The sequence below is a fragment of the Pogoniulus pusillus genome, chromosome 15 (genome assembly GCF_015220805.1).
Source record: "Pogoniulus pusillus isolate bPogPus1 chromosome 15, bPogPus1.pri, whole genome shotgun sequence".
In the NCBI taxonomy this organism is placed as follows: domain Eukaryota; kingdom Metazoa; phylum Chordata; class Aves; order Piciformes; family Lybiidae; genus Pogoniulus; species Pogoniulus pusillus.
Genome location: NC_087278.1, coordinates 24989285 through 25012071, shown reverse-complemented (window position 1 = coordinate 25012071; position 22787 = coordinate 24989285). Strand labels below are relative to the sequence as shown.

The window sequence follows — 22787 nt, the reverse complement described above, 5'->3', positions numbered from 1 at the left end:
GCAATCCTGAACACAGAGGGGTGCTTTGCAGACTCAGGTACTGCGAGAGACTTGTGGCTGACATTTGTGTGTCCAGCGAGTTTGGACTGGCTTATCTAACGCTGACGTTGTCCAGAGGCTGCAAAGAGGCAAAGTGCACCGGAAAGGAAGGGAGCAGGGCCTTGGACTCTAACCCCAAAATGCAGCATTCCCAGCCAGTAAACATCCAGCCACTGTTGGAGTTACAGCCATCCACCCGCCTAGGGTTGCTGAAACTGGGCAGGCACCAATGGCACCAGCTGGGCACTGGCAGCCTCAGGCCTGCCAGCTCTCCAGTCTGGAGGAGAGTGCTGAAGCAGTGTCATCTGGAGCAGGTCCAGACGCTGTATCCCACAGGCACCTCCTGGCCTCTAAGAGGTCATGTCTTGGGAGGTTTTATGCAAACCTTGTGCCTAATTCTGCTCAAAATGTTAATTAAACATTTACCAGAGGTAACTTCTTTTCTCAGAGATACACCATTTGAGTGGCCACCACCCCGTGCAGCCCAGCCTGACTTCAAAGCCAGCCCTGTTCTGAGATGGGGGATGGGCAGGACGACCTCCGCTGGTCCCTTCCTACTGAATTGTTCCTTCAGTTCTCTGCATACATCCCTGATAACTGCAGATGAAGGCAAGGCATTCTCTGAGCCTCCCACCCAAAGACGACAAGCGATTGCAGCTGAAGCAGCAAAATGGCACAAGTAGTCAGCTAGGAGAGGAGTGCTCCTAGCAGCATGATATAAAAAGAGAGCACAGGGAGCTTGGTAGCCAGGGAAAGGCAAAGCAGCAGTGCCCGCATGGCTGCACTAACCAGAGCAGAGCTTGTGTCCAGAGAAGGGCAGGGAAGGTGGTGAAGGGTCTGGAGAGGAGCAGCTGAGAGGACTGTGGTCGTTTGGCCTGGAGGAGGCTGAGGGCAGCTCTGAGAGGAGGCTGCAGCGAGGCGGAGGTTGGTGCCTTCTCCCTGCTAGCTAGCAAGAGCAGGAGAGGAAATGGCCTCAAGTTGCACCAGGGGAGGTTTAGGTTGGGTATTAGGAAAAAATTCATTACTGAGAGAGTGGTCAGGGGTTGGAACAGGCTGCCCGGCAAACTGGTGGAGTCACCATGCCGGGAGGTGTGTAAAAGACTTGCAGGCAGGGACTGCAGGACTCGGTCTGGCAGGAGTGGCGGCGCTGGGTCCATGGTTGGCCTCCAAGGCTTTTCCACTGGCACAAATGCTGTGGCCCCACGCCTATGAGGAGGCTTTCGGGGAGGGATTTCCTCAGGGCTGAGCAGGCTGTGGGTTTCCTGCTTGCCCTGTCTGAGGCAGCAAAGGGGCCGGACGAGAGGCGGCAAGGACGAGGCTGCCGAGAGGGTCCGCCCGGAGCGGAGGCCGGCGGGAGGGCCGCGCGATTGCCGTGGCAGCGGGGCCGGCTCCCGCCTCTCCCGTTTCCCACGGCAGCCGAAGCGGCGGGGCCGGCTCCCGCCTCTCCCGTTTCCCACGGCAGCCGAAGCAGCGGGGCCGGCTCCCGCCTCTCCCGGTTCCCACGGCAGCCGAGTGCCGCCGCTCACCGCGCCTGGGCAGGCTGCCGCCGGCCCTGCTGCAGCTGCCCTCCCTGGAAAGTGTGGCCCGTGAGGATGGAGGACGAGGAGCTGGAGTGGGATGAGAACAGCCTTCAGGAGGAGGGAGAAGAGGAGGAGGCGCTGAGGGAGCAGGAGGAGGAAGCCCAGGTGAGGGAAGGGGCCTCAGTACCCTCTGGCCGTGGTGAGGCCAGCACTGGCTGTGTGCTCTCGCCGCCTCTTTTCTCTCCCAGGTGCTGGCCCCAGCTCCCCTGACAGAGGAGGTCCTGAGGGAAGGCCTCTCTCTGCTCTGCAAGACCCGCACCGGCCTGGCTCACGCCTTTGTGAAGTTTGAAGCCACACAGAAGTGAGTGTGCCCAACCTGCCCCGGCGGCAGGGCAGCTCCTCCCCGAGGGGCAGCCACGGAACAGCTGTGCCTTAGGACCACTGGTGGCCGGCCGTGGTGCACGCCTCAGGCCGTGTGCTCTGCCGTCTGGCTTTCAGTCCGTGCCTCAGCACAGCTTTGCTACCCTCAGCCCTGAGCAGAGGACTGCCTCCGCTGCATCCAGATGCACTGGTGGGAACATCAGTGTCCCCCTAAATTGACAGGAGCCCATACATCTCTATGGACTGTGGTGTCCGCAGGGGACCTCCCCACAGTCACCTGCAGAAACAGCCATGAAATATCTCTCCTCTGAAGTGCTAACATTTAAGGGATGTGCCACAATGGCCTGGAAGCAGTTGGGAGCCTCAGCCCCATAACCTGCATAACCCTAAATCTAATGAAGAGGCCTCAGTCAGACTCTGCCTTTCAGCAGCATTTCCCCACTGCCAGAGTCCTTCCTTGGTGTTGCCACTACTGTCTAATGGACCCACCCTCCAGATTTACCCTCTCTTCTACTCTGGTTCTTCCCCCTCCTGACAGGCAGGGTTAAATGGGAATAAGTGCTGCCTGTGTCAGGAAAGCAGGTCTCATCTTAACATTCAGCCTTGTTTACAGACTATTCAGGCTTTCCCTGTCACCTGCTCATTTCCTACATCTCTCCAGCAATGCTTCCTAGAACAGCAGGGAAGTGGGAGAGGAGGATAGCCTCCCTCCAGTAGTGGTGAGGAGCAAACTGAAAGCTGGTATCAGAGGGAAGTAAGCAAGTTGTTTTGTTAGCATTCTCCCTCCCACAGGAACTTGACAGACATCAGCCTCCTTGAATGCTTTGTACACCTGCAGTATGTGGATTTGTCAGAGAACAAGCTGCAAGATTTGTCTCCACTGTGCAGCCTAACCAGTCTGCTTTGGCTGAAAGTGGATGGGAATCTGCTCACCAGTCCCTGCCTGAAGGAGCTGCCCTACCTCCAGTTCATCAGCTTGGCTCAGAACCACATCAAGGATGTGGAAGGCATCACTCACCCGCGCCTAACCAACCTCATCCTGAAAGGTGATGCAGACCACTTTTCTCCATCCTTGTGCAAGTAGGATGCTTCCTTTGGGTGGGACTAACTCTCTTATTGTCTCTTCCTCCTCTGTCACTCAGGAAATAGAATCCAGTCAGCACAGGGCTTGAGTCATGGCCAGTTGTTCAATCTGCAAATCCTGGAGCTGCGAGGAAACACCCTAGAGAGCACAGCGGGGCTCAATCTTCCCAAGCTGAAGAACCTCTATCTGGTAAAGGGTCTAGCTAGCTTAGAGGGTGGGACTGAGCTGCTGCAGAGCCTGGCACCTCCAGGCAGTGCAAGGAGGGAGGAGGCAGTCTCCTTCAAAGCAGTACAATTGTTGTGCTAGCCTGTTCAGTTCCATTTTCTCAGATGAAGTGGCACAGATTTCAAAGACCTAAAGAGACAAAATCACTTCTTTGGGGTATCTCCTTCTGTGCTGTCTGTCTAGAGAATGTGAAGGAAGTAGCCATTGACCAGCAATTACTCTGCAGAGGAGGAGCTGGCAATGTTCAGTGGGTCAGGTTCTTTTCTCCTGGCCTCTTGCAGGATCAGTATTATTGCACTTACATTTGGTGTGTCCCCAGGAGGTCGGTGGGGAGAGCAACAGGTTTGCTCTGTGTGACAGGAGGAGGTAATGCTTCTTTCTCCTCCCTGATGAGCCTGGTAAAACACAGGTTTAAAACCAGCACAATTAGATGATTCACAGCTTCAGCTGCCAAAAACAGGGGAACTGATTAAACACCTCAGTGGAAGTAAGATAGGAGAAGCAATTTCCTAGTACCACAACCAATTGCTTCAGGGAACATTTACTCCCAGAGACACAGAAAGTATGTCTGGCTCGGTCCCATGCATCACACAATGCTGCAGCTTGCAGAGACTGGAGTGGTGGCCTGAGTCACCACCTTCTGAAAAACAATTAAAGAAGAAAAAGGCTTTGAAAAGATGTAAGGCTTCTTTTCATCAAGACTCCCTGACAGAAAACACCAAGGAGGTTGCTTGCTGAGATTGCTTGCAATTTCCTGGTGGATAAACAGATTTTTGAGTGAGAGGTGCTGGAAGAAGGGATGAAGTAACTTAAGTCACTAGGTACAATACAGAACTTCAACATAAAGCTCCTTGCTTGAATAATTTGGAGGGAAGCAAACAGAGCATCTACATGTCAGGAAGGTTCCTGGCACGACTGAGGGGTTTCAGAGCTGCACATGTGAAATAGGCAAATATTGCAAGACATTATAGAATCACAAAATGGCTTAGATTGGAAGGGACCTTGAAGATGATCCAGTTCCAACTTGCTTGCCATGGGCAGGGACACCTCCTACCAGACCAGGCTGCTTGAGGCCTCATCCAACCTGGCCTTGAACACCTCCACAACTTCCCTGGGAAACCTGTTCCACTCTCACTGTAAAGAATTTCGTTGCCATTCTCCACTCTAAATCTCCCCTCCACAAGCTTCAATCCATTCCCTCTTGTCTTGTCTCTGCAAGCTCTTGTCAGAAGTTCCTTCTCAGCTTTCTTGTAGGTCCTCCAAGTGCTGGAAGGCTGCTCTAAGGTCTCCACACTTCTCCAGAGTGAACAGCCCCAACTGTCCCAGCCTATCCCCACAGGGGAGGTTCTCCAACCCTCTGATCATCTTCATGGCTGTCATAATTCATCACTAAAACTAGCACAATTGACTAGTTTCTTGGGAGTCTTTGGGACCTGAATTTGTCTGCCATGTTCATCTGCTCATTCTGGGGGGGAGTCTCTCCCAGCAGTGCTTTCCTTGCAGTACAAAGACTTTAGTGTGACTTGGGCTGTGGGCAGATGCAGCTGACACCTCAAGAACAAGGTTCAAGACAAAGGGTCCAGTTTAAAGGAACCGAAGCAAATTTGGTTAATGCATGACAGAGCTGCTGGTGAAACTGAGCATTAACAAAGTTACACCAGGAAGACTGCTGCCAGCTGTGTGCCATGGGTGTGGGTTTGAGGGCCACTGATGTCACTGGGGCTGGCTTAGTTCCTGGCTGTTGTGCAGCAGTGGTGATAAAGGCGAGCCAGGGCAAGGCCAGGTGTGCAGGAAGGGTAGAGGAAAGCATGGAGAACAGAAAATAGCAGGTTTCCATCAGCAATGGTGGCATCATATCTGTGTGAAGGACTGGCAGCTAAGGTAAGAATACCATTTAACAAAGGGTGGTCATATGGGAGATTATTTGATTGGGGGACAGGGGCAGGAAGCAACCCTGAAAAAAGTCCACCCTGCATTGTCCTGTTAATGCTTTCAAGAACAGAGCCACTAAAAACCACTCACACTGAAGTCGTGGAGAAAGTGAGAGTAATGGGAGATCACTTTATTTTACAAAGCAGTGATCAGTGAGCTCCCCTTCACCCTATCCCCCACCGGCTCCTGATGTCCTCTGAGGTACTGTGTCCTAATCCTTCCTGACTGTTAAATCGCTTCACGTGGCCTTTGCTAAATCTCTGCCTTCCCTCCTTTTGTCCTCGAGTTACCCTCTTTCCTTGGCCCAGCTGGTCCAGACTTGTCCTTATCCAGTTTCCATTACAGTCCTCCTTTGCTACAAAACTGTCCTCCTCACCCACCAGTTCATCCTGTGCCCCTTTTATTGGTTTCAGGCATTGGCTACTGCCCGGGTACCTACGAGGGACAGGGAGCAGTGGCACCTCTCTCCCTGTTTCCCGTTCAGGTATCCGTGTCCTTAGGGACTGCAGCTCTAAGCCACAACCACAAGTGAAGCCCTGCCCAGCTCCAGGCTGCAGAACGCGATGGTGAGGTAGTTACCAGGGAAGTTGCAGGACTTAGCTGCCTAAGACCGGGAGTGGCTTGATTGGAGATGTTGCTCGACCTGCAGTGAGCCCGGGCATGGCCAGGAGACCTCTAGTGGTCTTCTCCAGCCTGAATCCTGCTACGAAACTGGAATTCAGAGCTTCGTAATTCCCTAGCGCCCCTCCCAGTTCTCAACGCAGTGATGGGAATGAAATTCGGCGTTTGGGACTTCTAAGCTGGTAGGACACATTTCTGCCGCGGTGTGATTGTCAGACTGTTGCAGGAAGATGCACCTGTGGATGGATAACAACAGTTACACCTGCAAAAGCTCAAACCAGCCCACGGTCCCCCACCTCCCTGCAACCTCTCTCAGGAACACACGGTGTGCTGCTTCTACTAGAGGAGCAGAAGAGACTTCTTGGTTGTAGATGTCCCCCACAAGAGAAGCAGCAGACGTTGGAAGGTCCCTGGAATGCATGGGCTGTGTGACTGAGAGGGGCTGCTTATTTATCCTTTAAATAATCTTGTTTCAGGCTCAGGTCTGTGCTTTCACCCTTGTACTGCTGCTCTCTGAGGCCTTGGGGACTCTGAGTTGGTGCTGCTGTGGCAGGAGGTGCTGCGCTGGCAGTGGAGTATTTACCTGGGGGAGGTTCATCTCAGTCCCCAAGGGATCCTACAGGAAACACTCACTCATCAGACTCTTGGTCCTTGAATCTGAATGTTTAGAATCAACCTGAGCAACCTGATCTAGCTTCAGAGAAGGCCTGGTTATAAGCAGCAGGAAGTCTGACAGAGCTTTAGAAGCCAGAAATAACTGTTGCTCCCATTCCTGTGTGCCCCCTCTTCCCTCCTCTCTTCCTGCCTCACTGGTGCTCAGGCCCAGAATGTCATTCAGAGCCTTGAAGGCATTGAGGGACTAGAGCAGCTTGCAACTCTGCACCTGCGTGACAACAGTCTGGAAAGCCTGGATGGGTTCTGCAGCAGCATGAAGTGCCTGCAGTACCTCAATCTACGGTGAGTCCTCCCTGCTCTGTGTTGAGATCAGAGACTCTTCATCAGGCTGTACTCCCACTGAGATCTTTAGGATTTCCTGGGTCTTTTGAAAGTGGGATGGGAATGTGTTGATCTGTAACAGCATCCTTAGCTGGTGTTCATCACTTAGCCATCTAGGAGTATAAGTCCTATAAATCCAGATGTGTCCAGCTCTGGTGTCCCCAGCGTAAAAGGGGCATGGAGCTGCAGAAGTGGCTCCAGAGGATGCCACCAAGGTGATCAGAGGGATGGAGAACCTCCCCTATGTGGACAGGTTGAGGGAGTTTGGGCTCTTCAGCCTGGAGAAGAGAAGGCTCCAGGGAGACCACAGAGCAGCATTCCAGTACCTGAAGGGGCCTACAAGAATGCCGAGAAGGGACTTTTAATGAGGGCTTGGAGTGATAGGATGAGAGGGAATGGATGGAGGGCAGATTGAGACTGGAGAATGGGAAGAAATTCTTGACATTGAGGTTGGTAAGACACTGGAATAGGTTGCCCAGGGAGGTTGTGGATGCCCCTCCTTGGAGGTGTTCAAGGCCAGGTTGGATGAGGCCTTGTGCAGCCTGGATCTTAGATCCCAGAGGTCTGTGGTCTAAGGTCTGCAGTATGTTGTACTGCTAAGCTTTGCTTTATCTGTCTTGTGAACTTACTGTTCCAAAGAGATCTTGCTCCCTTGCATGTCTCCCCTGCTCTCTGTGCTTCCTCTTGTTAGGAATAACAGGATCAGCAGCCTTCAGGAGGTGGCAAAACTGCGGGTCCTGCCCATGCTGCAGGCACTGGTGCTGATGGACAATCCATGCTGTAAGGAACCCAGTTACCGGCTGGAGGTTCTGGTCATGCTGCCACACCTGCAGCGGCTCGACAAGGAGTTGTTTGAGCAAGAGGAACAGGAGGAAGCAAACAGGATCCGCTGGGAAAGGCAGGAGAAAGAAAAGGTGAGAACAGCTGGGCTGGGGGAGCAGACAGAAGTGAAGAGGGAAAGCAAGTATCAAACCTGCCGATCAAGCCTCTCCTCCTCTAGCTTGCACAAGGAGAAGGCTGAAGGAGGTCAGTCCTGAGGGCAGAGGAATCTCAACGGGGCTGGGCTTTGCAGCCTGATTGTGATGGTGAGCATCACAACCTTATAGATTTGTGGATTCATAGGATGGTTTGGGTTGGAAGATACCCATCTAGTTCCAGCCCCCCTGCCTTACTGCCATTCATCAGCCCACCAGCAGAAGTCAGCAGTGAAAGAGGAAAAGTCAGACATGGAGTCGCTTAACTTCTCCCTCTTCTTCAGGAGATGGAAGGAAAGTAACCTCGAGGAGATGGACCTCCAGTCACCTCTATATTTAATACCTGCTCCCACAGCTGGTCAGGATTTGAAGGTGCCTTCCCTCACTTGTGCAGCTGAGAAAGTGAGAGCTGTAGGTACCAGAGCTACCTTCACCTCATTTCACCCCTGGAGAAAAGAGCAGGGCTACCCACCCCAATCCTGGACACTGACCTGACGTACTGCAGTACTTCTACTGTCACAGCACTGATATGCTCTATCCTCATCTGATCCAAGAGGGGGAAAGGGAGGAGAGTTACAGGTGCTGTGCTTTGATTTATGGCTCCCCAGAATCCGACAGGATTTTCTGATTTGAATTAAATTTATTAATGACCATGGAGCGAATGGAATTGTTTATTCTGCACTCCCACTGCTGTTGCTTGGCTCTCTCGCCCTCCTTTGCTGTGTCTGTCCCCGGTCTGTCTCTCTCTCTTTCTCTCTCCATCCTCTCTCCATCCTCTACGTGCTGTTTGCAAAGCGCTGCTGAATCCTGACTCATCGCAGCTCTGGGTCACATGCTGCTGTCCCGGCCCTATCAGGGGCGTCTCCATCCTGCTGCTGCCGCCGCCGTTGGCTTAGAGGACACATCATCTCCCCTTGAGGTCCTGCATCCCTCTTCTGCTTCGTCCTCTCTTCTCTCTACCAGCACTTTCTCAATCTCTCGTTCACCCCCGCCCCAGGAAGGTAAGTGTCCCCCACGGCCAGCACCTCCCTTCGCAGCATGCGTGTTTCTTTTTCCCACCCTGTGCCCTCCAGAACCCCCCCACGCACTTTGGGGTCTCTTGCGGAGAAAGGACCACGACGAGCGCCATCAACAACGGAACTCCCCTCACTTCCTCCCCCTGCTCCTCCCACCGCTTTCTCCTCATTCCCACCTTTCTCACTTTTCCTTCCCATTTTAATTTCAGGCACTGCCTCCCTCCCTCTCTCCGGCGTCATTTCAGATGAACTCGGGGAATTTCAGGAGGGGAGGCAGCCAGCAAGGATAGATGGTGCTGCCAAAGGCATTACCGGGAGGTGCTGCGGGAGGGATCCTTACCTGGGGGAGGGAGGTGCCAGTGGGGAGGAGGTAAAGCTCAGTTTTGGGCTGCTGGGGATCGGCACAGACCAGTCCCCACCAGTTCCTCGAGGTGTTGACATAAACACAGGCGCTTAGACGGGTCCCAAGGAGAGCAACCCTCTTCCCTCCCCCACATCACACAGCGGGAGGGAAGAAGGGCAGCAGGGAGAGGAGGTGACAGGCAAGCAGTAGCTGCATCAACCACGACACTGCAGCAGTGCGGTCTTCCTGGGAGCAGTGCCACCCGGGGGGCATGGCAGCAACACAGCAACACACAGGGATGGTGCTGTGCTGGTGGCTCTGGGGAAAGGTCTCTGCTATGCTGGCCTGCCTGGCAGGGAGGGGCAATGCCTGCAGCACCAACTCCAGAGCGAAGATGCCCTAGCAACGCACAATACCACAAAACAGTGCCCACAGGAAGGCACTGCAGCAGTGCCAGTGTCCCGGGGTGCCCTGCCCAGCTGCTGTTCAAGGGAGGCTTCCCAGCCTCCAGCCTGGCTCCTCTTTTCCTCATCTCCACAGTGTATAGGCTCCCAGCTATGGCTCCATCCCAATCCCTTATCCCAGCTTATCCGCCTCTGACCTCCTTTCAGGACAGTGCAGCTGATGCCAGGCATTTCAGGGTGGTTCTTTGCCATGTTCAAAGGAGGGCAAATGCAGGGGGGACACAGGGTAGCAACACAAGTGGGGGAAAGGGTTCAATGGACTGGAAGGGAGAGGAAATCAAGTAAGCAACGGGGTGGGGTAAGCAAGGCTGGATTTCGGCTTGTCATTTGGTTTCCTCGGAGCCGGCCTGGACAGGGGCAGGCGTAGGCTGACAGAAGGATGTGACCACTGACGACATGACCACATAGGCAATGCACCTGGCATGGGTCTTGGCGTCCAAGATCGCTTTCCTGGGTCCTGCTCTTCTCCTCCCCGTGGAGGCTGCTGGGGCATGGCCAGGGCAGTGCTGCAAAGGAAGCTCCCAGCTGCGCGGGCACAGCTCCGGAGGAAGCTCCCGCGGCGAGTGCCAGATGGGCTGAGGAGCGCTGCCAGGGCGGCGGAAGGGGATCCCGGCCGGGGGGACAGGGCGGAGGGCCCTGGTGTCACTGCCAGGGGCCTCCCGGCAGGAAAGGCTCCTGCTGCAGCTGGGCACGGTGTGCTCCCCTCGCCCCTGCCCTCTGCCTCCTGCCCACCCCAGGGAAGCCGCTTTGCCCCCGCGCTGCCCCCACTGCCGTGCCAGCCATCTGCAGCGCCCCCAGCCTGCGCTGAGCCTCTGCGCTGCCCACACCCCTGCCAGCCGCTCACAGGCACCAGGGCCTGGCCCGAAATGGCTGTTTCCCCATGCTCCCCCCAGGCCTGGCCTCTGCACTGAGCCCTGCCTGGGTCCAGCCCTGCTCAGGGTTGAGTGAGTGATCTATGGGAGCAGGAGGAGGGAATCCTGGGGAGGGTGGCAGTGCCTCCTGCCTCCTGCTGCTCTCTCTCTGCATAGACTCACAGTCACAGAAATGGGGAATAAGAAGACAGGATGAGGGTGTGAATAAGTTGCTTTGTACCCTTCTGAGGGAGCAAGCCAGCAAGAGAAGCTCTTTCAAACAGCCATCCTCTCCCACCAGCTTGTTTTCCACTTCAGGTTTAATCAGATGCCCCCAAATGCCAGGTTTCCTCACCTTCCTCTTACCTCTGTTGGATAACAGAGATGCTTCCTGGTCTCATCTGCTTCCCTGTCTCAGGAGGGGAGCAAAGGGTGGGGAGCTGGGCCCAGTCCCTGTGTTCAGCCATGGCCAGCCCCCCTCAGCCCCCCTCCCCACCCTGCTCAGAGCCTGTTCTGCCATCTCTAAGGCACAGCAGCTTTCAGCAAGATGGCTCCTCTGGCTGCTTGCCGTCTCTGTGCTTCCCTCACCACTGCACAGCCTGACCCAAAGGTTCACTGCAGGGAAAGGAAAGCTGAGCTGGGTGCTCAGCCATGGGCTGGGGGTGCAGGGAAGCCAGACTGGCTCAGGGTTCATCACCCCCTGCCCTGCTTGGCTCTGCCTCAGGCAGCCGCCACTCAGCTGGCTCCCTGCCAGATGGGTATGGACACAACAAATTCTCACTGCCAGTCCTGCCGGGGATCATCCTCACCCTCAGCAAGGGGAAGTGAGATGCTGGGAGCTGGCTTCCCTGTCCTTGATGCTAGGGAGGGACAGAGGCACCTCCTGCCTGTGCCAGCTGATCTCTGACATTCCACTACCCATGGATGCTGTTGGTACCCTCCCCGTGTCTGCCACCTGGCCTCATACTGGGAGCCGTGAGAAACAGCAGTGCTCAGCTGCAGTTGTTGATCCGAGTTTGTTCCCCATCTGCAGCAAAGGGACAGGAAAAACTCAATCAGCTAAACAGTTCCTGGACAAAATGAGGGTCGATCTCCACAATCTGGGTTTAATAGACAGTTTCTAAATGCCCTTGGACAGCAGTTTTATCTCCATCTCCTAAGGCTGCCCTTCCTTGAGCTCCCTTCTCCCTGCCAGCATTAGTGTAGACATGGGTCAGACAAGCACTACACCCTGGTGTTTCTCAGAACTAAACCTGTCCTGCCCTCTTCACAGGCTCACCATGGCTGTTGAAAGGATCCATGCCCGTGAGATCCTGGACTCTCGTGGGAACCCCACTGTTGAGGTGGACTTGTACACACACAAAGGTATGCAGATGAGGACAAGAGGTGGAAGGGAAGTCTCCCCTACCCTGCCAGAAATGGTGGCATGCTCTGCCAAGAGCACAGAGGGGCTTCTCCAGCAAACCCTCAGCAGACAGAGAGACAGAGAAAGAGGCAGAGGCCAAAACTTGGCTCACAGCTCTGCCTGGGAGTGTACTTAGCAAATGTGCACATGTGATGGGCAGGTCACAAGGAGGCTGCTGGCTGGCCTGTACCTGACTTGAGTTGTGTGCCTGCCAGGAGCAGAGATGGAAAATTGCCTTAACATAAATTTATTTAGTTTGATGTCCTATCCCCTCAGTGTCCTCCTGCAGGTGTGCTCCTGGGACACAGCACAAGTTTGGAAGCACATCCACAGCCATGCTGATGAGGCAGGGAAATGTTTGCCACCAGGATCTTTGTGTAGGCAGAGCTTCATCTGCACTGGGCTCACAGCTAGGTGGACTGAGGGGTGAGCAGCAGTGAGGGGGCAGAGCAGACAACCTGCCAGTCTCCTTCCGCACTGGGGCAGAAATCCAACTCCAGTCTGAAGGGAAGGAAGCCACTGGTGGCTAAGGGTCAGGCTGCCTCTGAACCAGAAGGAAGGCTGAGGAGCCAGACTTCCACCTGCCACCCATAGTTCTTGGAATGCTGTGGACCTCTGGGTACCTGAAATTCAGATTTCCCAGTCTGAAAGCCCTGGGGGCCTTTATTTCTGCAGCCCTGATGCTCCACCTCCAGGAGCTGCTCCACCTCCAGGCGCTGCTCCACCTGAGACCAGCCAAGAGTGGACATCCCTTCGCACAAGTGGTTGTCACATCATTTCTCTCAGCAGTGGGATGGAAGCAGCAGCAGGAGGCCTTCACCTCCTCTTCCCTTTCTGCATGTCCCACAGCTGTGTTTTGTTGCTCCCCAGGCATGTTTCGCGCGGCGGTGCCCAGCGGCGCATCCACTGGCATCTACGAAGCCCTGGAGCTGCGAGACAATGACAAGTCACGTTTCCTGGGAAAAGGTGGGGACATGCCTCCTCTGTACCCCATCCCTAGGGCTGCCTGTGCGTGGGGCTGTGCCAGAGGGTACCACTCATCTTCTGGTGTGATGGAGATGTGTCCCACTGCCCTGAGGAAAACCAGAGGCACAGGCCTAGCACAAAGTGAAAGATCAGGCCTTGATCTTCCCTTCCTTTCTCACTCTCTTAATCTCTGTTGGTCCTCTCCCTCCCTCTCTCCACTCTCCTCTTTGCCTCACTCTTTCCCTCCTTCTCTCTCTGTCTTTTTCTTTGTCTCTTTCCTTCTCTAGGGGTCCTGCAGGCCGTGGATCACATCAACAGCACTGTCGCCCCAGCTCTCGTGGGCTCTGTAAGGATTTCTCTTTGATCTCCCTTGTCCAATGCTTTCTCTGGTCCGTCTCTGCCCTCAGATCTCCATTTCTGCCTTTCCTCATCCCATTTGGTTAACAGACACAGTGATGCTTCCTGGGAATCCGGGCACATCCCTCCTGCCCCCCATGCCTGGATGTGTCCACAGCGATCTTTTCTCTGAGTGGAAAGGATTTAGCACCGCAGCTTCTGCACCACCTCATTAGTGCTCCTGAAGCTCCCTGTAGAGCTCTCTCCCTCTTTCAGATGCTCTCCTCCTCAAGCACTGAACCTCACCCACATGTCTGTGGCCTCACGCTTGTTTGTCCCCCCCAGCATTCATGGTGTGATGAGCAAGGACCATGCCAGGCGAGGTCTGGCAGCCCTTCGGCACAGCCCTGAGGAGCGGTGGTGTCATGTCTGCAACTTGTTTACACCTGAAGACCTGGGGCCTGCTGGGAGAAAAACTGAGCTGAAGCCACACATTAACCCTGTGCAGCCTGGGGCCCAGCTGCCTCCAGCTCTGAAAAATACCTGGCCCAGTGGAGGGCTGCCTGTGTTTGGCCCAGTCCTGTTCTTCACCTTGCTCCTGGGGATGGCTCCATTCAGTCTACATTTGCTTGCTTCTCCTGATGTTCTGCCTAGCTTCTGTGTGACCACAGCACCACAAAGCTCCCCAGAAGCTGCCAAAAGGCTGGGTAAATCCCCAGGACAGTCTTGCGGTCTTGTCTGGTCTCTCCAGTGTGGGCACATTGGCACTGGGCTGCAGCAGCATCATCACTGCCACCTACGTTGACGATGCAGCAAGGCACGAGCTGCCAGAGCTTTGTGTGTCTGTGCTCCTCCACAAGCTAAAGAGGTCCCTGTAGCCCCAGCTTTTCCCTTAATGCCTCCTTTCCTGCAGATCAGAACCAGCAGCTCTTCTCAGCCTCCCCTCCTCAGAGCTCTTCCTTTCTTGCAGGGCCTCTCTGTCGTGGATCAAGAGAAGATAGACAACCTGATGCTCGAGATGGATGGCACAGAGAACAAATGTAAGTCATTCCTCTTTCCTTGCCCTGGGGCATAAAGAGAGACAGAAGGGCTGTAGAAGGCCGCAAGGCTAGGGCAGGGGACAGTTAGAGCTCTGATGAGCTCAAGGCTGTGCTGGCAAGGGCACCTGTGGGTGGGAGCTTGCTGCTTGAGAAGCCTTGACTCCTCTTTGGTCTCCCCCACAGCCAAGTTTGGTGCCAATGCCATCCTGGGAGTGTCGCTGGCTGTGTGCAAGGCAGGAGCTGCTGAGAAGGAGGTCCCCCTGTACCGGCACATTGCTGACCTGGCTGGCAACTCAGACCTCATTCTTCCTGTGCCAGTAAGACCCCCCTGTCCTTGACATCCCCCTTCAGAAACTGTAAAGGATGTGTTGGGAGGTAGAGAAAGGAGAGACATGGGGCTGACACATCAGTTGAGGGCACTGCACTCATCGAGGAAGCAAACCAAGGCCCAAGATGTGCCAGTTTTCAATATGGAAAAGAGGGGCCTGAGGATGTGGTGAAGGATCAGATGTCATCATGTGAACCCTGTGGGGCACGATTACAAAGCAAGGGCCTAGGGGTCTGCATACCCAAGGGAGCTGCCCTGTGAAACTGCTTCACAAGGGCACTTGTGGATGATCAGTTTTTCTGCATCAGGGAAGAAGGTTCTGGAAGAAAGACTGACGGAGCACTGCTGATAAACACGTACAGATAAATGCCAACAGCTAGGGAGATCTCGGAGAGGAAAATGGGTGGCAGGGTCCTCTCCAACCTTTTGCTATTGAAAGGCAGACCCTGGGCTCACGTGCCCTTGGTGTGATGTGTTGTAGCTGATGTGTTACCATTACCCGATGGGATGTGGCGTGGTGACTCATCTGAGAACCTCCCCTAGGTGGTGCCAGGACCTGTTCCTTCAGCTAGGATTGTCTTCTGGGCTCTTTCAGGCTTTCAACGTGATCAACGGAGGTTCCCACGCGGGCAACAAGCTGGCCATGCAGGAGTTCATGATCCTGCCCGTGGGGGCGGAAAGCTTCCGCGATGCCATGCGCATTGGGGCTGAAGTCTACCACAACCTCAAGAGTGTCATCAAGGAGAAGTACGGCAAAGATGCTACCAATGTGGGGGATGAGGGAGGCTTTGCCCCCAACATACTGGAAAACAGTGAAGGTGAGAGCCCTGCAGAGGAGGGTCCCTGTCTGCAATGCTGTGGCTTCCTACACCCAGCTCACAGCATTCCCCAAGGACTGGTTCAAAAGATGATGCCTCAGTGTCACTGACCTCCTGCGTTAGGAAGTGGTTTCTATGCTCCTGGAAATGTCCCAGCATCTCCATGTAAACCCTTCATGTGCTTGCACACCTTTCCAAGGCCTCCCTGGGACCTGTCTCCGTTTTAATTTCTCCTCATCCCTTTGGAGGTGGCCTGCACAGTTCCAGTGTTCTGAGCTCTCTCCTACTGCACTGTCAGGCTCTCAGTGACCTTCAGGAGCCTCCCTGGGCAGGTTCTCACCAAAAGGCAGAACTCTGCCTGAGCTGACTCTCCTGACTGCAACTTTCCTCCTCCTAGCTCTGGAGCTCCTCAAGGAGGCCATTGACAAGGCAGGCTACACAGACAAGATTGTCATCGGCATGGATGTGGCAGCCTCCGAGTTCTACCGCGACGGCAAATACGACCTGGACTTCAAGTCCCCAGATGACCCAAGCCGCTACATTTCTGCAGATGAGCTGGGGGACCTCTACCAAAGCTTTGTACGTGACTACCCAGGTGAGCTGCTGCGCCCAGCACTGCGGGGCAGGTTTAACGGGCATCCCCTCCAGAGGTTGGGGGTGGGAAGGGAGGCAGCTCCGACTCATGCCTCTTCTGTTGTCCTTTCAGTGGTCTCCATTGAGGATCCCTTTGATCAAGATGACTGGGAGGCCTGGACCAAGTTCACAGCCAATGTGGGCATCCAGATAGTGGGAGATGACCTGACGGTGACAAACCCCAAGCGCATCGAGCGAGCTGTTGAAGAGAAGGCCTGCAACTGCCTCCTGCTCAAAGTCAACCAGATTGGATCTGTCACAGAAGCCATTCAAGCGTAAGTCCAGCCCTCACTGACCTGTGAAGGGGTTGGTGACGAACTACAGCAGGGTGTCACGCTACCCTCTGGATGAAGAGACTTCCATCTCCACCAGAGTGTAGAATGCTGAGGGTGGGAGGAGAGGGTGTCTGGATCTCAGCCTGTGCAGGTGGTGGCTGTAGGAGTGGGAGCTACTGACTGAGTTTCTCACTCCTTGCAGCTGTAAGTTGGCCCAGGAGAATGGCTGGGGTGTGATGGTAAGCCACCGGTCTGGGGAGACTGAAGACACCTTCATTGCTGATCTGGTTGTAGGACTGTGCACTGGGCAGGTAGGTGTGCCCCAGGCCAGGCACAGGCCTGGAGGGAAATGAAGGAGTGTGAGGGCAGAGTCCTCTGTCCTGCCACGGTGCAAGTCAGGGCAGCATCTCACAGTGTCTGTTTTGGAAATGCTTCGCAGATCAAGACGGGTGCTCCCTGCAGGTCTGAACGCCTGGCTAAGTACAACCAGCTCATGAGGTAAGGGGCTCATGGGATGAGAGGAGGGACTGGCTCATTGGGGTGGGAGAAGCTGAAAGCTCGAGAGTAGGTGGTGCTTGCAGGGGAAATGTTATGAAGACAGTGCACAAAGATGACAGTAGAATCCTAGGGAGATCTCTGCAGCAGTCTCCTTTCCTTCTCCTTCATGTGAGGGTGCAGCCGCACAGGGGCGGCAGCTGGGAGGAGTTCCTCCTGCCCAGGACAACTTCCTGCCGATACACTGCCTCGCCAGTGCCCTGGTGTCTTCGCTGCTCCCTCGCAGAAAGGGCCTGAGTGTGCTCTCTCTCTATGCTGCAGGATTGAAGAAGAGCTTGGAGATGAAGCACGCTTTGCGGGACACAACTTCCGCAACCCAAGTGTTCTTTGAACGTTGTTCCCAAAGCACAGCCACCCTGCTGCTCTTTTCCACCTCACAGACTCTGAAGCTCTCTTCCCTCCACTGCTCCTTTTTTTGCTCTTTCTCCCTCCTCCATCACCCAGTCCCACTCATACCTCAAACTCCCTTAAGTACAAGCATCCCCAGCTAGGTGTACCCGGGGGAAGGATGAAAGCGAGGCCCAGACCCTGTCCCTTGCTTTGGAGTCCTGAGCATTTCTGGATCTAGGCATTGCTGTCTCTTTGGTTCCTGTCCAGGCCGTACCTGAGCCACTGTCTGCCCCTCAGCCACGGGGAGCCTGCTGCCCAGGGTGCTTCCCTCATTGGGTGCAGTGCCCGGGTGTGTGTCAGCCGCTGCGTTTGGCCCTGCAGCCGTGGCCAGCTGAGCGTGGCCAGTGGCTCACCCTCCTCGTGCATGTGTGTAGGTGTCTGTGTACTGGCCTGTGGCATCCTTCTGCCCCTAGACGTGTGTTTGCACTGAGCCCTGGTGCGACCTGACTGTCCCCTCCTGCACTCCCAGTGCTGTACTGTGTTGGGCCATGCTTGCCAGCAGCTTAGCGTCCAAGCCCACCACTGCCCCTTGCTGGGGAGGGGGCTGTGTGTTGTCAGGCCCCAGGTCAGCATACAGGACTGTGGGGCAATGTATTGAAACACATCCATACACCAACCCACGCTCTTCATTTGCTTCTAGTGATCTTTTTCTCTCTGTTCTCTTGCCTCTCACACTGCTTCACCTTCTCCTCCACCTATAATGTCTGCTTCACCTTCTGCACAGCCCATGCTCAGCTGACCAACAGACAAACTACAGATCCCTGAACTCCATTAAAATGTATTTCACACCTGAGCTGCCTGCCTTGGCCTGATGTTTCTCTCCACATGCCAGTGTTTAGGGAATGGAGACATTTTGCCATCAAAGCAGGAGAAGCTCAAGCAGAAAGGAAACTGCAAGAAGCAGAGGAGACTGGCAAGAGAAAGAAAAGGCCCAGGTGCCCCCACCTCCTTTCATGGCCTTGTCCTGCAGCTGTGTTCCTCAGTCAGCCACCCAAATGAGGAATGTCAAGGGTAAGGCAAGTGGGAACTGGCCCCAGCCTGGCCACCAAACCCTGGCACATAAAAATACTCTGTGTGTGGTTTTCAGTCATACCCTCCACTGGTGTAAAGACCTCAGGGTGGGCCATAGGCCTCGAGAGATGTTGCATTGGAACTGCAAGTTTTTGTAAGAGAAAAATCTAACCCTTCTCACCCAAAAGGGGCTTGCAGTGAACAGAGGGGTAGCTGTGATGTCTCTCTCAGCTCCATCTTGCTTCCCAGAAACACAGAGCATCACTTGGGGACAGCAGCCTGTGTCCTGTGTCCCAGCAGGCTGAGTGCCAGCACACCCCAGAGGCTCTTCAGCAGCCTTATTCTGGATAGGCTCCAATGAATGTGGGAGGCCAGGGCGTGTCACTGTCAGTAATTCAACCCAAGCTATGATGGACACAACAATAGTTCATGGCTGCAGCCCCTCTTGGGTGCACTCAATTTCTGCAAATCTGCACCAATTCACTACAGCAGATTTTCAGACTCTGGCTTGAGCCACACTGTCATGGAATCACTCTCAACTGGAAATTATTTTTAAGACCATAGAGTTCAACCATTCTCCAACTCACTGAAGTCTGATGCTAAACCATGTCCCTCAGCACCACATCTCTGCCTTGTTTAAACACCTCCAGGCATGGGGTTTCAACTTTCCTAGGGAGCTTGTTCCAATCTTTGATGAACCCTTTCAGGGAAGAACTTTCTTCAGATCTCCAACTTAAACCTCCCCTGATGCAACTTGAGGCCATGTCCTCTCATCCTACCACTTGTTACTAGGACCAAGAGACCAACACCCACTTTTCTCCAACCTCCTTTCAGGGAGTTGCAGAGAGCAATGAGGTCTCTCCTCAGCCTCCTCTTCTCCAGGCTGAACCCCAGTTCCCTCAGCTGCTCCCAATCAGACCTGTTCTCCAGACCCTTCACCAGCTTCTCTGCCCTTCTCTGTACCTGCTCCAGCACCTCAATTGCTTTCTTGGAGTGAGGACCCCAAAATTGAACCTAGTAATCAAGGTGAGGCCTCATCAGTGATGAATACTGGGGGACAATCACAGCCCTGGCCCTGCTGGTCACACCATTGCTGGTTCCAGCCAGGATACCGTTGGCCTTGGCCACCTGGGCATACACTGGCTCATCTTCAGGTGGCTGTCAATCAACACCCTCAGGTCTTTCTGTGTTTCATGATAAGCAAGGACAAGGATGAAGACTGAATTTGCTCAGCGTTTCCCAAACTCCCTTGACTGTGTCCTGGCGCAGACCTGAAAATCAAAAGACAGCACATTAAAACATGGTCACTTCACTGCTATCTCTTTACTAAACAGCATACAAAAAGCAGGGAAGCTCAAGAAAGTAAGACAAAGACTTGGCACATGTGCCCAGAACAGAGAAGAGAGTGGGAGGGAGAATGCAAGGGCAGAGACAGGTTTGCAGGGGCTCACAAGTGAGTACAGAACAAATCTGGGTGGTGATGAAGAGCTTGTGTCCTAGCTGCAGTCCATCTCTCGCCCATGCTCTGTGCGAAGCCTCCTGCTCAGCCTCTCACAGCAGCAGCTGCAGTGTGGCTGCGGTGTCAGTCTCAGCCCAAACTCAAAGCTGCACCAAAAAGTCAGCAGGGCATCCAGCTCCAGGCCTGGATCCATGCACACCCTGGAGATGCTGCACAGCACGTGGGAGGCTGCTGCTGTCCATGTCGAGGGTCAGCAACTGAGGAGGGCACTGCTACACACATGGGAACCAGCCCGGTCTGGCAGCCCAGTCCAGGGGCTGGGACTGAGGGCCAGACAAAGGAGCCCAGGGCTCCGCCACGGCGGCCAGCCTGCATCTGCCTTTTGGGAGCTGTAGTCTGGGCACTGCTCTGGAAATGCTCCGTTTTCCCGTCCCGAAGGCCCTGCCGCGCCGCCCGCAGCCTCCCGCAGCCGCTGCAGCAGCCACATCTCCGCGCACGGCAGGCAGCGCTGGCTCCGGGCAAGGGAAGCGCAGTGTGGGCGCCTGTGACGCCGCGCAGGGATCCTGCCGCCTGTCCCAGCCACACACCTCCCCGCTGCTCGTCTCAGACGCATGCCGCCTTCTGGGGCTTCTGTGAGCAGCGCATTGGGCGAGCAGGGCAGGTTTTGAGGTTGGACTGTGCTCCCTAGTAGCAAGCGACAGGAGAGAAATTCACAGAATGGCATGGTTGGAAAAGACCTTAGGATCATCCAGTGCAAGCACAACCTAACTCCTTCCTGTATACAGCTGTTCAATGATGTCCCTAAGTACCTCATCCAGATGTTTTCTAAACACCTCGGTGGACTGTGATCCACCACCTCCCTGGGCACCCTGCTCCACTGCCCAATGACTCTTATGGTGAAGAAATAGTTTCTAATATCCAATCCAAACCTCCCCTACTGCCACTTCAGTCCATTTCCTCTCATCCTCTCACTTGTTACCTGGGAGGAATGTCCAGTCCCCATCTCTCAGTAACCTCCTTTCAGGGAGTTATAGACAATGAGGTTTCCCCTCAGCCTTCTCATCTCCAGACTGAACAATCCCAGCTCCCTTAGCTACTCCTCATCGGACTTCTGTTCAAGATCCTTCACCAGTGTCATTGCCCTTCTCCGGACTCACTCCAGCACCCCAATGTCTTTCTTGTAGTGAGGACCCCAACACTGAACCTAGTACTCAAGGTCTGAGTACAGGGGCACAACCACTTCCCTGGTCCTGCTGGGCACACTACTGTGATACCAAGGAGGCTGGTGGCCTTCTTGGCCACCCTGAGCACACGGATGGCTCATATGCAGCCGGCTGCCAGTCAGCTGCCAGAGGAACTTCCAGGTTCCTCTCTGCCAAGCAACTTTCCAGACACTCTTCCCCAAGTCTGTAGTATTGCTGCAGTTTTTGTGACCCAAGTGCAAGACCTTGCACTTGGCCTTGTCAAATGTCATACAGTTGACCCTAACCCATCCAGCCTGTCCAGGCTCTTCTGCAGAGCCTTTCTCACCTCCAGCCAAACAACATTCCCTCCCAGCTTAGTGTCATCTGCAAACTTACTGAGGGTGCTTTGAACCTCTCATCTCACCGTCTTTGATAAAGATGTTCAATAGAACTGGCCCTAGTACCAAGCCTTGGGGAACACCACTGGTGACACTAACTGGGCTTAACTCTATTCCCCACCACTCATTTGGGCCAGCCAGCAAGCCAGTTTGTGATCTAGCAGTTTGCCTGTCCAAACAAAGAGCAGCCAGTTTGTCTAAGAGAATGCTCTGGGGAAACTGTGTTGAAGGCTTCACTGAAATCCAGGTGCAGGACACCCACAGTTGCACCCACCAAGCAGGTCACTTTGTCACAAATGGAGACTGGGTTCATCAAGCAGGACCTGCCTTTCGTAAACCCATGAGCATCACCTACTTGTCCTGGCTGTGCCTTGTGATGGCCTCTAGTTGCACAAGGGAAGATTTACATCAGCTCTCAGAAGAAAATTCTTGACTGGGAAGGTTCTCTGACGCTGGAACAGGACCCCCAGGGAGGTAGCTGAATCCTCATTCTCTGGAGGTGTTTAAAAGCTGCAGAGATGTGGTGCTGATGGACATGGTTTAGCACCACACTTGCTCAAGTTAAATAAAGGTTGGAGTTTTCCAATCAAAAGGATTCCGTGGTCCAGTGTGCTCTCTGAAAGGTCCTGTTGACACACTGTTTTGTGATTACACTTGAAGACTCTCAGAGAGCAACACAAACCCTTGGCTGTGTACATACAAGACCTGTACGCAGCCATCAGACAGACGTGGCCGTGTGGTACGTGGGGAGTGTTGCTGGCACAATCCGCCTTAGTTCCTCCATCCGCAACAGTCAGCACGGGCACTGTTTGGTCACTGGTAGCTTCCCCTGCCTGACGCTCCCCTGGCCATGCCGCCTAAGAAGCCAGGGGTGGTGGCTGCAGTTGGGTTAGACCCTTCACGAACTTGCCCAGTCACAGCCCCGGCGGGCTGCCCCCTTTCCGAAGCCTTCCCTCAAAGTCAAGGTGAGCCAGAAGGGTTTCCTAGGGGGATGCTCCCCATTTTTTAACGTCCGGGTGAACCTCCTCCCCGGGCCTGCACAGCCGCCTTTGTGCCGGTGGTTTGGGATGGACACAGACCCACAGACCCGCCGCTGCCGCCACCGCGCCCGCTGCGGGGTAGGGCCATCCGGATACCCCGTGCCAGGCTCCGAGCCTGCCCGGTGGCCCGGCGCAGTGCGGGCGCGGCGACGCGGCCTGCCCCGAGGCTCTCCCTTTGTGCCGTTGCTTGGTAACGGGGCGGGGGATGGGAGGCGGCGGCGCGCTGCATGCTGATGAACGCCAGGCAGGCGGCCCCCGCCCCCCAGGAGGCCTCGCCGCAGGCCCCGGCCCTGCGCCGCCGCCCGGCCCGTTCCCCGCCCCTCCGGCGCAGTCCCCTCCCGCAGCCGCGGGAGGCCCAGCCCCGAACGGTGGTCTTTCCCTCCCCCGCCCGGGGGACTCGGGTTGCTCCGAGTCCGTCCTGCCAAAAAAGGCTCCTCCGGGCTCTTTCTCCCCCCTCCGCGGCCCTTTGTGCCGGCGCCGGGACGGGGAAGGCGAGAGCCGGG

The 22787-nt window shown here is 55.0% G+C and overlaps 2 protein-coding genes and 1 long non-coding RNA gene across 3 annotated transcripts; 2 read left to right on the top strand and 1 right to left on the bottom strand.

Moving 5' to 3' along the window:
• The first annotated feature begins 974 nt into the window (after positions 1-974).
• On the top strand, positions 975-8429 carry LRRC23 (leucine rich repeat containing 23). Its single transcript, XM_064155857.1, has 7 exons — positions 975-1724; positions 1808-1920; positions 2733-2986; positions 3083-3213; positions 6623-6759; positions 7490-7712; positions 8057-8429. Exons 1-7 carry the CDS (start codon positions 1248-1250, stop codon positions 8072-8074), a joined length of 1353 nt encoding a protein of 450 aa, XP_064011927.1. The 5' UTR covers positions 975-1247; the 3' UTR covers positions 8075-8429.
• LOC135182088 (uncharacterized) lies at positions 4833-9337 on the bottom strand. The gene is made up of 3 exons (XR_010305050.1): positions 9129-9337; positions 7428-7687; positions 4833-6038 (listed from the first exon to the last, which is right to left on the bottom strand). It is a non-coding gene; the product is annotated as an uncharacterized LOC135182088 (long non-coding RNA).
• On the top strand, positions 8636-17985 carry ENO2 (enolase 2). The gene is made up of 12 exons (XM_064155858.1): positions 8636-8773; positions 11720-11811; positions 12722-12817; positions 13105-13163; positions 14124-14193; positions 14377-14510; positions 15117-15339; positions 15737-15934; positions 16046-16247; positions 16450-16558; positions 16687-16745; positions 17064-17985. Exons 2-12 carry the CDS (start codon positions 11727-11729, stop codon positions 17131-17133), a joined length of 1305 nt encoding a protein of 434 aa, XP_064011928.1. The 5' UTR covers positions 8636-8773; positions 11720-11726; the 3' UTR covers positions 17134-17985.
• Positions 17986-22787: the final 4802 nt, after the last annotated feature.